The 16316-nt window shown below is 34.6% G+C and overlaps 1 protein-coding gene across 4 annotated transcripts in view; it reads right to left on the bottom strand.

Annotated features, from left to right (window-relative positions):
- Window positions 1–16316, bottom strand: part of LOC6038483 (RING finger protein unkempt) — a 40342-nt gene that overhangs the window by 16812 nt on the left and 7214 nt on the right. For 2 of the 4 annotated variants that reach the window (XM_038252752.1, XM_038252678.1), the window contains exons 3-6: window positions 3967–4386; window positions 3696–3898; window positions 3496–3626; window positions 3094–3378 (exon numbers count right to left, since the gene is read on the bottom strand). In XM_038252752.1, the coding sequence (XP_038108680.1) occupies window positions 3094–3378; window positions 3496–3626; window positions 3696–3898; window positions 3967–4386 (1039 nt within the window). Of the gene's footprint in view, window positions 1–3093; window positions 3627–3695; window positions 3899–3966; window positions 4387–16316 lie in introns of all 4 variants that reach the window. The other 2 variants (XM_038252623.1, XM_038252820.1) reach the window with 2 other exon arrangements.

The following is a 16316-nucleotide window of genomic DNA, read 5'->3' as shown; positions in this document are numbered from 1 at the left end:
CTTGCTTGAAGGATCTCTTCCTCGACAATGCACCTGAAAGTACACACTTTCAACTACATTTCCTGAAAATATCTCGGTGTCTATTTTTAGATATCTAAATTTGAATTTGACGGTTTTTAATCACATTATTTATAAATGTTATTTGAAATCAAAATGAATACAAGGTGAAAATCGGTAAATTGAAAGGTAAATTGATCGATTTTTATGGAAAATACTTTGTCTATGTTTAATACGACAACCTTTCTAAGGTGACCAAATATAAAAGGAAATTCTTAATTTTAAATTAGAACAATTTTTGCCTTCCTCTCCTCACTGAGGCAAGGCTATAAAATCACTCGAAAAATGAACTTCCTAAATACACCTCCTAGATATACCTTCACGTATACCTATCGACTCAGAATCAAATTCTGAACAAATGTCTGTGGGGATGTGTGTAGACACGATTTTTTTCCACACGATTATCTCAGAACTGACTGAACCGATTTTGGCCGGATCCACCTTATTCTGTTCGTTTTGGGGTCTCCTAAGACCCTATTAAATTTTATTTTGTTTAGTAAAGTATTTGAAAAGTTATGCCAAGAAAAAGATTTTTGTAGATACAAAAAAGAGTGATTTTTTGCATAACCTCAAAAGGCCGGGTCTTTTTGTTTACGTGCGAGAGTCGCGCCCAGGGGGTAGCGAAGAAGCCGCCATCTTGGAAGTTCAGAAAACAAACACTCAGAATCAGTATTATTCATATTATTTTGGTAACACGAAGTGTGTTATCCTGGTTAAACTCAAAAGTCCCATGCAAATGTGTAAAACCAAACTGAAAAATGTGTAATGCCGATTCACAGTGTACGGGCGCACTGTTTGATCGACCAAAAGAAAAAAAGCAAAAAAAGGTAAACAGAAAAATCACTTTTTTCGATATGAATTTTCAGCCAATATTGGGATGGAATCTCCAAGGATATGATAGAATTTGCCATCAGCAACACAATTCACGTGTTTTTTTCAGGTATTTATCGTTTGAATTGCGGGAAAATTGAAAATCAAAAACCCAAACAATGGTTTGTTATGGGCTACCATTTGACAGCTAGTGCTTTTGTTGTGGGCTCTCATTTGATAACCGTGCTAATGTCGACTGTTGTCAGTTTGCTTTGGTCGGAATAGGGTTGCCATCCCCCCGGTCGTGCCAGATGCGAAACGCCCGGTTGTCACATTGCTTCAAATGAGAGTCTGCATGTTTTCTGGCAAAGTCTGTATCAGGTATGTATTTTTTGCATAAACTTATTTTATGTAAATGTGAGGAAGGCACCACCCATCTAATGGTGGATTAAGAAACGTTTTTTTTTTAATTTTCGCTTACATTATTTTGGGCTAAACATGTTTTTATTCATAATTTTAGAATGTGCGTCATAATTTTAAGCATGTATTTTCCATAAAAATCGATCAATTTACCCTTCAATATACCGATTAAAACTACGTTTTCACTAAGATTCCGCTTAAAAATTATAAATAAATTGATTAAAAACCGTCAAATTCAAATTGAGATATCTAAAAATAAACACCGATAGACACGGAGATATTTTCAGGAAATGTAGTTGAAAGTGTGTACTTTCAGGTGCATTGTTCGGTTTTGCGTCAAACTGCGCTGTTTTGAAAACATAGAAACTTGAAAATAGGCTCAAAATCACTTAAAATGATTATAACTCCTCAATAAAGGCTCAAAACAAATTGCTGTCTTCGGCAAAGATGTGTAATTTTATGTCATAAACAACTCTTCAGAACATAGTAGGCCGCTAAATAATAACATTATGAGTTATCACCAAAAAAGTGCTTTTTTGGACCATTTTTGCAAAAATGGCGTATATCTCGAGTAGATTAAGAGCTACAAATTTGGCGCCTTCCACAAACATTCATGAAATTTTCTCCTCTACAACTTTGCCCAAGACACCAAAGCCCTACAACGTCATCCAACAAAGTTAGTTTTTTGTTGACACCCAGGAAGGTCGTCAGCCTGTATGTCAATAACTTTAAAAGATAGCCCTTATCAAGTACAACAACTCTTCCCAAGACACCATTTGGCTAGGACGTCAAATAAAGGAGTTATCAATTTATTCCACTTAATTTTGCCATTCCGAACACTGTGCACTGTCAAATAAATTTTGAGAAAATTGTGCCATAGCTAAAAAGATGACATTTTGTGTCTTCTTAAGGAGGTATTAGACTACGACAAACAAACAAACTCGCAGAGGCAAGTTTGGCAAACTGTCAAACACGAAAAAGTGCGAGTTTGTTTGATTGTTGTTGTCTAATACCTCCTTAACGAAAATCAAGAATTTGTTTTTGTGTGAAAACTAGAATTAAAAAAATATTTTAAGTTTTTTTTCTGATACGTCCTGAGCAATCTCTACAACTTTGCCGAAGACACCAAATTGATCAGAAAATCCGTTCTCGAAGTACAGCTTTTAAGGTATTTTAATATATAACCTTTTTTTTGTCTGAACAGCGGCCAACATTGTATGCAGACTTGTATAGACGATAAAATGATGCAAAATGTCTTTTTTGGTCATAGAAAAATAACATAGAAATGTCATCCAAATACACCGGGGTTTTTGACAAAACACGAAACCTAATTGCTCTCATGAAGTTTTTGAATAAATCAAAATCCCCGTTTGAATTTAAAAGCCGAAGAACCATCTCCAGGAACACTCTCACTAGATCATATTTGGGATTCATTTTCTACGTTCTATCATATAGTGCAAAGTCCATGCAAGTGAGAACAAAGCAATATTTGAGTTCTAGTGTCACTTAAGTTTCTTGTGCAAGCAAAATACAATCTTCTAGGAATGCAGACCATGGCCTCCAAGTTTTGTTGAATAACTTTCTGGTTCGTTTTAGAACAAAGAGAAAAAAGTTAAATTTGTCCATAAGTCATTGTCGAATGCGTTAGATCCAAATCGTTCCCCAAATCGCGGGAGTCAAAATAATAATTTAGAAAACACAATCTCTATGGTCAGAAGGGGGGGTTGGCGTAGGTCTGTTTGAAAAAACAACCGATTCGAAGATATGCAATCGAATTTGTTCCGCTAGTTTCGCTTGTTCCCCCACCTGTGCCCGCAGCTCTGGTGTAAACTCCGGAAAGTTGTTGGAGAGCAATGAGCTAGCAGCGCCACCACCGCCGTTGTTGTAAAATGTGGCCTGTAAGCTAGCGCCATTGCAATTGGCGGCCGTCACCGAACCGGCAGCAGCGCCCCCCAGGAGGCAATTATTATGCTTGTTTTGCTGTAACTGTGAACCGGGTGCTTTGTTGTGTGAATTACTATGGTTCGAGCCGAGACTGCTGGTGCTGGCCGATTCACTACTTTCGGCGCCGCTACCGTTCGTTTGCAGCAGCTGGAAGAACGAGTGAAAATTCTGCGGTTCAAGTTCAAATGGTAAAACACCTCCTCCTCCTCCTCCTCCTAATCCTGCCTCCTGCCGTCCTGCCTCCAGATAGCTTAGAACACTCACCGCTAGTTCGTGTTTGTCCTTTTTGCTAAGCGAACCGTTGTCTGGCGGGAGGACCGACGAAATCATATCACTAAGGGCGAGCGCCTGGCTGTCCAAGTCGCGGCCGGTCAGCTCCTCCGTCAGAACGTAAGCTGTAACGAAAAACGAATTTAAGAACTTCCGGCAGACCCCCTTCTCGAAACGCCGATCAGCAAACTTACGTTCCACGTGAGCAAACGCACAAAACACCGACCGCGGACAGTAGCCGGCCTGCTGCACGTCGTTGCACTTGGTTGACTTGTAGATCTCCGGGTGGAATTGCTGCTCGGTGCGCGTGTGACAGTACTGACAGTTGTCACCGGCCTCGCAGTTGGCCGGCTCGCCCCACTCTTCGCCGTGTTTGACGTTCGGGCATGGTGTCGATCTGAGGGTGGAAGACAAGAGCGCATTAACAAACTACGCTGCCGTTGACTGCCGCAAACCACGACTCACCTGTACTTGTACTTGCGCGGGCTACGCCGCTTGTCCTTGCTGTTGTGGTACTGCGGGCAGGCGTAACCCTGGCGGCACAACCGCGGTGGCCGCTTGCACGGTTCCGTTTTGTAGTTGGCCAGCACGTAGTTTGTGTCCTGCCACTTGGGGTCCTCGTTCATCAGGTTGCGCTCCTTGTCCAGCACGTTCGGTCCATTCAGACACTCGCCGCTGGCTTCGGCCGCTTGCAGCGCTTCCAGCTCCTTGATGTCGTAGACGGGCGGGCGCTGGTCGTGGATGCCGTGGGCAAAGGCGCAGTGCTGGCCATTTTTGACGCAGTACCCGCGCGCGTCCGTATCGTGCACGCACATGCACGTCTTGTAGTAGCGCAGGTGGTAGCGACGTTCGGTGTCGCCGGCCGTGCGATGCAAGAAGGGGCAACTGAAAGTAGAGTGGAAACAACGGAAATCAAAACGTTGCTTCAGGACTAGTACGAGAAAAGGTGGGACAAGTAATTCTCGACTCAACTATTACAAGTAGTGACCTAGCTAAACTGCCGTTCTACGCATAATTGTCCCATGTCAATTTTGGACGATTTTGACTTTGTGACATTTTTAAGTTTAGTTTTATGTGTACTTTAAGAAAAACACATAAAATCTGGTACTTTGTTCGAAAATTCATTAAAAACAACACCAAGTCTGTTTGTCCCATCGTTGAACTTCTACGCATAATTGTCCCACCAAGTATTTTCTTACACGGAATCATCAGTTTTACTAAGCATTATGTCTTGTTTACCAGTTGTATAGCAAGATAATCAGAAATAAGGGTGATAAACTGCTAACTGGGGCGATTAGGGACACATAGGACGAATAGGAACCCACGTGACAATTATGCGTAGAAACACAGAAATCGATCGAAAAATTTCAATCGCGTTTTTCTCAGTTGCTCTTTTTTGAACATGGGACAATTATGCGTAGAACGGCAGTAAAGTTCTGTAAAATTTACCTTTGATTGTAAAGGAGCTGAAGGTGAGGGTCACGCAAGGTGCGAAGGTCATTTCAGATTAGGCAACACAGAGGGTATTGTTTCGATTCGCGAAATTTTGAAAAAAAAAACTGTGTTGATACTCAGTCTATTTCAAATAATCATCTTTGCTGTTATGAATTGTTCCCACATTTAAATATTTTAGGGGTTACATACATGTAAATCGGCAAAAATGTCATGGATTGATATGTGCACACATTAAACATTTATTTCAAATAAAACGCTCCCTTAATGTGCTTTATACGTAAATCAACGAAAACTGCAATTTTTGGACCACTCTAGCACAGGGGTCACCTAAATGGCCACTACAACTGTCATCCTAATTCGTTATTATTCGATGATATTATTTCTTTTTTGTAATTTTAGATTTTCTCTAAGAATATTTTTTAAAATTAATTGTTTTAAACAACTTTGACTAATTTAAATTTATTAATAACACAGTTTGTTACGAATTTCGTATGGAAAAGTACAAGATGGTATGTCAGAGACATATCCGCACAACATAGGCACTCCAGCCAAAGGCAATTTTTGCAGGGAAAAATAACACTTTTGTGATTTTGTGATTTTGGCCCTAAACGGACCGTTTGTTTAAAAATTCAAAAGAACTATTGAAACAAAATTCAATATTTTTTCTAATTTAGAGGCATTATCAGTACAACAAGGTTCTAAGTAAATTTGAAAAAAAAAAATACGAATCATGCTTTAAAACTTACTTTTGGTGGCAAAAAATAAATAAATTTCAAAGAAAATCCATATCTATTGAATTTTTAACAAACTTGGAACTTTATTTTTACCTAACCTCAAATTTAATTTTATTGAAATTCAAATAACTTAGTCGTTGTAATATTTTTCATTAATTTAATTTGCTCACTACTGGGCTGGAATTTTTAAGAAACACGGAAAGCACTATTGAAAAATATGTTTTTGAAAATAATAATGCATGGACATGTGGCCTACACATGTTCGCATAAATGTCTCAAATGCAAATTCAGCACGTTGGGAGACGAGTTTGAAAAAAATGTGTTATCAAAAATACGCGATCATTTAATTGCAATTCATTCAACAGAGATCCTAATAATGCTCTTATTTATGCTTTTGTGAACTTTTCATAAAAAACGTTACTTAATCCACCCTAAGGTGGTTGAAGCCTTTCTCACATTGATAAAGTTTTTTTTTTTTCATTTGATAAGGTTGCTAGATCTCCAATCCTTTGGACGTGTTGAAAAGGTCTTCTGATTACCCATCAACGATGGGCCTCACGACAGATCCGGATAAGATTATCTGAGATCTTGCCTCTGATAAGTGTCAAGTTAACACTTAAGTGCTCGTAACTTTTGATAGGGTTGTCAGATCTTCAATTTTTTGGATGCGTTGGAAGGGTCTTTCGATTACCTATCTAACGATGGTTCGCATGATACATCCGGGCAACGTTTTAATCAAAATATTTGAGATCCGGCCTATGAAAACACCCTTTTTACAATCTTCCGGCCTTATGTCAAAATCATATTTTTAGCATAACTTTTGAAGTACTTTACAAAACTTCATAATATTGACTAGGGTCTTGTGGGACCCCAAGACGGATCGAATGAGACCAGAACGGTCCAAATCGGTTCTGCCAGTCCGGAGATAATCGAGTGCATTTTTTTCGGTGCACGGACAAACATCCAGACACACGCACAGACATTTGTTCAGAATTCGATTCTGAATCGATTGGTATACGTAGGGGAGAGTGGGGAGACTTGATCCCCGGGGAGACTTGATCCCAAGCCTGTATCTCGTCAGCATGTGGGTAAAATAATTAGCTTTGTTCTAGAAAATTGTGCGAAATTGATTAAAACTCATTAAAGAAAACAAAGAAAAAAATTAAAAAATGTCTAGATTGAGTTACATACATTTTTCTAAGAAGTGCTGCAAAAAACTTCCAAGAGATCTTTTTTCTTTGTTTTAATAAGTATAGAAAACACTAAAAAATTATTCAAAAAAATATTTTTTATACATGACATGGTGTCGATCCAAATCCCAAAATAAAATTCCCTGACTTTTCCCTGACCTCTTCAGACCACCATTTTTTTTTTATTTTCTATTTTTTACTAACATATTGTTTAGCGCGTTTTTATGGTTTCTTTTTGAATATTAAAAATTTAAGATATTGAAAAACTTCAATGATTTTTTTATTTTATTTTTTTAACGATGGATTCTGCAAAAACTTAAAAACTTTTTTTTTATTTTGTCAACCATTTTTTTCTTATCGACCATAAAAACCATAAATTTCAAAATGGTTGATTTTGGCAGAATTCAAACGAATTTAGGCCAATGCCATTTTTGATTGTATTTTTATAAAAAAAAACTAAAGGTTTTGGAGACAAAAACTTGAAAAAAAAAAAATGTAATTTTGCAGAACCTTGAGAAAGATTCAGAAAAATGAAAAAAAAAAGAAAAATATACAATTAAGTGTGCATTATTCAAGCACATGTTTACGGTTTTTAAAAAGATCGAGGTTTTTTCAACAATGTTTGTATTTAAAGTAAACAGTTTTCTGGATATTTGAAGAAAACATCTTCTTAAATTATTTTACAAAAAAATATTTTTGCTATAAAATTTTAAAAAAAAGTTTTCTTCCTTGACCAGAGCCTACAGACGATCAATCACACGATCAATACATTTTATAAAAATAAAAACAAAATACAACCTGCTCGAGCTTTTCGAAAAGTCATTATTTATCAAACTTGGATATTTGGGTGTTTTGGAATAGATTCCAAATCTAAGCTCAATCTGACCACGGAAACTCCACCTTGTAAGCCCTTGAATGTTGTTTGGGAAAAATGTGTAAAATGTATTTGTACAATCCCTTAAATCTCGGATGCTGGATCTTAATTAAAGTTGAAACAACTTTCCCGAAGAGACCATATTTTATAGATTCTTGAACTCTCAAATTCTTTTATAAAGGGTTGTTACGGAGAAATCGAAAAAAATATCCGCGCCATCCCAAAACCCAATCCGCGCAAAATCCGCGTCATTTTAAGAAAAATATTTTTGCGACAAGCATATAAAAGAATTTCATAATAAATGCAATTTTGTAATCTCAGAACGCAGAATCTTGAAAAGCTTATAATGTATTTTTGCTAGGATTAGGTAAACTAGAGGGAAAAGCCAAAACAAACATTTTGGCAAAAAAAATCAAAAACTAAATAAAGAAAAATAATAAAATTTTAAAATTGTCATAAAATCTCAATCTTGAGATTTAAAATTTAAGATACAGTTCATACTCGATGATCTTACCAAAGCGTCACTTAGAAAAATCGAAGCAAATTTTCCTACATCTTCTTCTCAAAATTTCTCTAGCCGAATAAATAACTCCAAAAATACTTCAAATTTTATCAGGTTTTCTGTAATTTGAGATGGTAAAAAAATGGCAGCATTCAAGAACCTAGGAATTTAGGAACTTAAGAATTTAAGAATTTAAGAATTTAAGAATTTAAGAATTTAAGAATTTAAGAATTTAAGAATTTAAGAATTTAAGAATTTAAGAATTTAATAATTAAGAATTTAAGAATTTAAGAATTTAAGAATTTAAGAATTTAAGAATTTAAGAATTTAAGAATTTAAATTTAAGAATTTAAATTTAAGAATTTAAGAATTTAAGAATTTAAGAATTTAAGAATTTAAGAATTTAAGAATTTAAGAATTTAAGAATTTAAGAATTTAAGAAATTAAGAATTTAAGAATTTAAGAATTTAAGAATTTAAGAATTTAAGAATTTAAGAATTTAAGAATTTAAGAATTTAAAATTTAAGAATTTAAGAATTTAAAATTTAAGAATTTAAGAATTTAAGAATTTAAGAATTTAAGAATTTAAGAATTTAAGAATTTAAGAATTTAAGAATTTAAGAATTTAAGAATTTAAGAATTTAAGAATTTAAGAATTTAAGAATTTAAGAATTTAAGAATTTAAGAATTTAAGAATTTAAGAATTTAAAAATTTAAGAATTTAAGAATTTAAGAATTTAAGAATTTAAGAATTTAAGAATTTAAGAAAATAAGTTTTTTGTTCTCTTGAATTATTTTAAATATTGATAATTTTGGTTTTTTTCTGATTTTTTAGATTTCAATTTGAAAATTTTGTATCTTTTATATTTTTAAATATGATTTTTTTTTGTTTTTTAATACTATTTTTCCTAATTTTATTTCCTAAAACCTGAATAATTTAATTCTGAATCTTGGAGCTGTATTTTTTAATGTTTTGTTTTTTTCAAGAATTAAAAAAATATTTCTACTGGTTGAATCCCATCTAAAAGTCAAAGGCGGAGGCCAGCTTCTGTTACGTCCAATGAAGCTCATATTTGGGATATAATATAGTACACCCACTGGAACATGCTCCAATAATAATTTTTGTTACATCTTAATATCTGTATCTTCAGGAGAAGTTTAAATTATGATTAAGATTCACAAGATTAAAATTGAATGTATCCAGTATAAAAGAATACTAAATAAGGGTAAAAAACATTAATCAAAACTTAAAAGAAATTAAATATTCAGAGTCAGTATGTTTAAAAATGAGTTGAGTGTACTAATACATTTATTTAGGAAATCCTCAACAACACATTTAAAAAAAAATTCTTCATAATCTTCATCTTCATCTTTCGACGTTTCTTATTGAGAAAATACAAACTTAATAAGAAATCGAAGTTTTTACACTCAACGAAAAAAACATTACCCTGATTCTTGATAACATTTTTCTTTATAAGTTGAAAGTAATTTTATCTCTCTATAATTTTTTAATCAAAATTGCTACTGCGCGAAATCCGCGCCAAATTCGCGCCGTCCGTAACAACCCTGTTAATTCCATAATTTTTTGTTTAATTTCTTTAATTCTTGAATTTAATTCTTTAATTTTTTATTCCATTTCACCACCACTATTTTGCTTACATTTTAGATTACACAAAATTAGATAACTTTTGATCATTTTTAAATCATAGTTCAGTTTAATTTTGAGAAAAATAAGAATTTATATAACGAATACTAATGTGAAATTTTGAAAAAATTTCTAACCTTACCATTTTTTTAGAATTTTAGAATAAAAATTTAAAAATTTAAGAAATCAACAATTAAAAAAATATCAGAAATTCAGAATTTAAAAAATTTTGAATCATTGAGCTTTAGAATTTTATATTTTTTTTTATTTTCAAATGTTCGATTTTTTTACTTTTGATTTTTTTAATCATTCAATTTTTCTGACAAAATGTATGATTTTCTCTATGATCTCTATATGTTGAACAAACGACCAATTTTAGAACAAATCTCTGAGGATGGTGGGGCAACTGCCTCATATTGTCCCACCCTGTGTGCGCTAGTAATATTTAATTTTCAGTTGAACGCAAAAACGAAACTATTGGCACTACGCCCCCCGGGACATGGCCTTCCTCTAACGTGGGATTTCTGCTCCAGCGCCTCTGACGAGACAGGAGAAACCGGGACCGACGTTTTACTTCACCATCCGATAGAAGCTCAGTGGATAAGGCGGGAATCGAACCCGCGTCTCATAGCATCGCAACGCAAATCCAAAGCAAATATTAATTATTTGATTTTTAAACCTAAACATATTACAAACAAGCAACGCACAAATTAATGCCAAATGCAATTTTTCGTTGCTGTTCCTTTTTTTTCGTGACCCTTTTCATAACCTTTTTTATATGGAGTTTCACGTTCCTTCCGGACTGACCAATATAAAAAAATAAATATTATCAATATTGCAAAGTTTGGCCTGGAAGACATTCAAATACATCATCAAGGGCGAATTTACAAAAAGAAATGAAATTTTGTAGTAATATAAACAACAACAAGATCATCAAAATTCCCTGACCCAGCTTTGAATTCCCTGACTTTCCCTGACTTTTCCAGGTCAAATAAAATTCCCTGACAATTCCAGGTTTTCCCTGACTTTTCCAGAAATCGACACCATGCATGAATTGATTGATAAACACAGAGGCGACTCGTGCCCGAATGAAGTACCTGTTCAATGTTAAAAAATGTTTTTTAAGCTTTTTTCTTTCCAAAGGCTTTTATTTTTACGTTTTATTATTTTTATAATATTATAATTTTCTGTTTATGTAAATAATTAATTAAAATTATGATTAGGACGGTTTTATCTCGTTAAAATGTATTTTTAAGACTTACTTAATCATTGGCGTGGGGAATGTGGAAAAATAGAGCAATCGCTCTGCCATCCTTATCGAAATTCAACTGAAGTTATTGAATATTATACTGAATTTTACAACTATTTATCAGGATGTTAGAAAAAATAGCACATCCTTAACAAAAGAAAACTGTTTGTTGGGCTTTTTAAGCCCAACTAATATTGAGCTAACTTGGTTACTATTCAAAAATTAAATTGACATTTTACTCTATACTTATTAGAACCAGGTCATATCGCTTTTAATCCTTTGTCAAATTTTTAGAGAATTGAATTTACTCACTGTTATGTCCTTATGGTTTTGAAATTCAATTTCCAAATAAAAAGAAGGGCTTTTGATGTTATAAACGAAACTATATTGACATGAATCCGAGTTAATTAAAATATTTGTTTTTAGCATCAGTGAAAAAAAGTTTTCAGAACAAATTCATGCTACAATATTTGATAATAATATATTCAACTAGAGTGAACCGGGACTACAGTCTGAATAAACACAGTCATTTTTGGAGCATTTAATGGTTTCAAATCTTTAACTTTTTTAGGACTGCATCCGCTTTAAATAGAACCATCCGAATAATAAAATAACGATCATGGTTGAATCTACTGTCATAATTCTTCTCATGTGTCCCGATCTTGAAAAAAGCACAGTACTTTTTTGTTTCAATTCAATCTATCAATCACACTATCTTAACTTAACATTACATCACTTTCCAGTAGAGCAAGAATCCACTAGTAACCAAGAAGATCGAAGAGGTTCAACGCGCGCAGTTGAACATTCCAGTTTTAAAACAAGCCATCACCAGTCTGCGCAAAACAGCCTGATGCCTAAAAGTGCGCCAAATATAGAGCAATATCTGTGGTGCTCTCGCGCTCTCTCATTTATTCATGCTCTCAACGTGCTGTCAACGCGCTGGCTTGTTTACCTTTTTGCATGCAGCTCCCTGGAGAGCTGAGCGAGCTAAGTCGGCTGGGGCCTGGGGGTGGCATTTCGCTCTTTCCCAAAAATGCTGTCAGTTCACGCTCTCAGATTGAACCATATTTACCAACACATCGATACTGCCGCTGCGTATGAATAGGAAGCTCTTCACATGTGTTGATTTTTTTCTGTATGGAGATTTTTTCCCCGACGTTCAGGGGGTCGGTGTTGAACGCGACGAGCATTTGCGCGTGGCCCGCTAGGCTGGCTCGCTTTAGTATTGGTGGGTTGTAAAGAGAGGTAAAGAGTGAAGGGTGGCGGGCCAAAGCTTTTTCGGTGCATGCAGCGCTGCTGAACATTGGGAGTTGATTTTGTTACCGTATATTCAAACAAAAATTGTAATAAACAATTATTGTATGTTGCTAATTTAAAAAGCACCGTGGTACTTAAAAAAAATTGTCCGCTTGAAATTGGCTACCTGTTCAATGAACAGGTTGAACAGGTGGACGAGTCGCCTCTGGATAAACATATCAACTCCAAAACCCTTACGCATTTGACGTTAAATTTATCGTCATACTATTTTAACAATCAGTTGCTTAAAAAAGTGCGTTTAGGGAGACTTGATCCCTGCATTTTTACAGTCACTGGAATCAGCCTCAAGATTAATTAATTGAGCTGGGTTTTCATACATAGTTTCCTTTAGTATAGTTGTACATAACTTACTGCAGTTTGAACCATTTTTCAAAAGTTTTGTAAACAAAAATTACCAGCTTTTGTAAACATGCTCAATTTTGGTCTAAAAAGAAAATTTTAAGTTTTTAATTATTTTGCATGCATAACTTGTTATATTTTGAACAAAACGTACAGGTTTAATGTGAAATTGCTGTAACTTATAGAAAATTAAAAGTTTGGATGAATAAGAAACATTTTGCTTAAGATTTCTTAAAAATGTTGAAAGGGGGATCAAATTACCCCCAACATGTCGGTTTAAAATATTTTTTTAAAACGCTTGGCATGATTCGAAGAGTTTATCTGGTGAAATACCCTTATCAGCCAAACATAGTTGAATGTTTAAGCTTTCAATTCATGCAAAAAGTTTATAGTTTTGTGAGAAATTGACAGAGTTATGTGCGATACAAAAAAAGGGGATCAAGTCTCCCCACTCTCCCCTAAAGGTGGGTCTTAGAGGTTAAATTAAGAAGTTCATTTTCGAGTGATTTTATAGCCTTCCCCCAGTAAGGTGAGGAAGGCAAAACCGTCCTGATGTGTGATGTCCTTATATTTTAACATTTTCTTCATAGTTCATCAAAATGTTCGCATACCAGCCCGATCAAGGTTACTCTCAATTCTAAATTAAATTTTCAAAAGGTCCTATCTGCATAATATGTTATTAACCCATAACTCATAGGTTGTTTTGAAAATTTACTCTAGAATTGAATCTCAAAAGTGAATGGAATGTACGGTTTTCGGAATGAGCATTCCACAGTGTTCGGAACGGCAAAATTAAGTGGAATAAATTGACAACTCCTTTATTTGACGTCCTAGCCAAATAATGGTGTCTTCGGAAGAAATGTTGTACTTAATAAGGGCCATTGAGATTAAAAAAAAAGTGTCCACGTGGTTTGTGGATGGTCCCCACAGAATAGGAATCTATTCCAGTATCTAACCCACTACAAAAAATGCATATTGAACATTTCTCGGATTAGTTTCCAAAAAGCCGTAAGAGCCATTGGTAAACAAAGTCCTTTTTGCATCGGTATTCGACCTACTTACAAAAAACCAATATCAAAAATGCTCGAGATGGTTCATCTACACGTCCTTCAAGTGCCCCATACTTGAAATAAATGAAATTTTGTTTCATTTTCGAGAAAAACGAAAATTAGTGTCAGAGGTCACCGTGGCTTTTACGGCTTTTTGAAAACTCACCCGAGATTTATGCGAACATGGGCAGAGTACTTGTTTTGAAAATATAAATCTTTAGACAAGTCTTCCCGTTTAAATAATAACTGAAAAAATCAGATCATAGCAATGTAATTACGGGTTAACCCTTTCAGGCCAGAATTTCAAAAAAAAAAAATTTTTAGTTAATGATGGGAAAATTATTCTTATGACCATACACTGACAAAAATCAATTCTCGAAATCGTGAAATAAATTCACGAATGCGAGAACCACGTTTATAGTGCAAATGAACTTAATTCACGATTACGAGAATTGATTTTTTTCTGTGTACGAAAATTATAGGCTAGTTTTAGAAATGTTGATATTTGAGTCATATATGACCCATCAGGCCAGAAAAGATAGAGGACTTAAGGTACCGTAAACTGGGGTAACTTTAATAGCCCAGGGTGACATTGATAGAAATTTGATTTGGCCACTAATTTTGATACATCCAATGTAACAGTAACATTTTTGCATATATGTTCGATAATAAGCTATCTCTTAATGCCTGCAAACTCAAATTTCTCAAAAATGTTTAGATATTAATTTGACGGGCAATTGAAAAACCTATCAAAGTCACAACGGGCTGTCAAAGTCACCCCAGTTTACGGTACTTGTTATTTTGCTTAAAATGGGAGTTTTGAAAGGTTTTTTCCCAACGAAAAAGTTTGTATGTACAATTCTCAAATTAAAATTAACTTAGATAGCTTTTATAAAAAAAATATGAAACTCTACAGTACAAAAAAAAACTTTGCAAATTTCATTGTGGTACAAAAATCGCAATAAACTAAATACTAACTCAAACGAATCATGCAAATTCAATCGGCTTATCTTGCACACATATCGCCAAAAAATTGCGCTTCCAAAATTCCAAAATGTCCAACACACACCGACCATTCTCTAATACGTAATCGCGTGCAGTAAACTTGAACTTGACCGAAGGCCATTCAAATGAAAAAGCGAAAAGCCTCTGCCAAAACCACCAGCACCAATACGCGGCCAGTTTGTTTGCCAAAATTGTGTGTAGAAAATGAAAACGATTGTAGGACGTGTGTTTGAATAACAGCAGCAGCACAGCGCGCAGTCGGCCCAAAACATCGGTTGTAGAAAAACAACAACGCTGTTTCGTGTGCGTCTTTTATGACGATATTCTACGCCGTTCGTTTTCGCTTTCATTTGGGCCAGGCCCCACACGACAGACCGTCGACAGTATGAGCATTAGTCAGAAGCTTAAATAGAAGGAGAGAATCCTCAACTCCACCGTAAGCAATGCATCATCGTTGCGAATCGATCTGAATTGCTAATGCTTTTTGGAGGATTTGTGAATCTGAAATGTCCTTTGTTTATGCATGATTCATAAATATTAACTCATATTTATAAGTATAAGCAAAATTCTCAGATCTTTGGCTGGTTAAGAATTTTGTCAAAATCCATTTAGCTGATTCTCACTATTCAAACAAATTATTTTGCAGATTTTTAACAGAAATTTGCTTGCTAACAGCTTATTAAGCGAATTGAGTCATGATTATGTTCCAGATAGTAATACATCAACATGCAACGCAATCTTAAGTCGCAGTTTCCAAAATACATAATGCCTTTTTATGTCCAAAATTGCCTTCCGACAGGTAACCCTGATTCAATCTATTTCTTTCCCTTTAATGTTATCTTATTGCGTAGCAAAATAAAAGTTTGTTCCATCAGTCGTCAGTGAAACTCATAAACAATTTCAGTACGGCTCCGCTGCACACCAATACAAAATGCTGCAAACCGTATCTAAAACTAACACATAGAAAAAACATGTGATTTTTGTCCACTGCAAGAGTCTTCCAAAAGACGCACAGTGGTACCGGAGCCAACGAACAGTGGTTAAAAATTTATTTGAACTGATCAAATTATTCAATTCAATTAATTTTATTAGTATTTCTTATAACCTAAAAGATATTTGGAGATGCTTTCAATTATGATATTTGATTGTGCTATAGTTTAAACTTTAATAATTAAAAAATCAATCAATTTGGCAAGAGATGGAAAAATTACAAAAAAAAATCTTTGAAACGCAGATCAGCATGAGATGGAAGTGAAAGACATAAAAAACAAGTTAGAAAAAAACTTCAACAACAAAAATTGCTCGTGGAAGTTAAAATATAAGCTTTCTCAGCCAGAGGCACATTGTAAGACTGCGATGTCTATATTTAAGATGTAACAAAATTACTTTTTTGCGGGCATTCAGGGGCTTTTCCGGTGGGTGAACTGAACCAAAATCCAAAAAATGAGCCCGATTG

Source organism: Culex quinquefasciatus, chromosome 1 (assembly GCF_015732765.1).
Source record: "Culex quinquefasciatus strain JHB chromosome 1, VPISU_Cqui_1.0_pri_paternal, whole genome shotgun sequence".
Lineage (NCBI taxonomy): Eukaryota > Metazoa > Arthropoda > Insecta > Diptera > Culicidae > Culex > Culex quinquefasciatus.
Note: the sequence above shows the minus strand (reverse complement) of the source record. Positions and strands in the feature narration are given on the sequence as shown.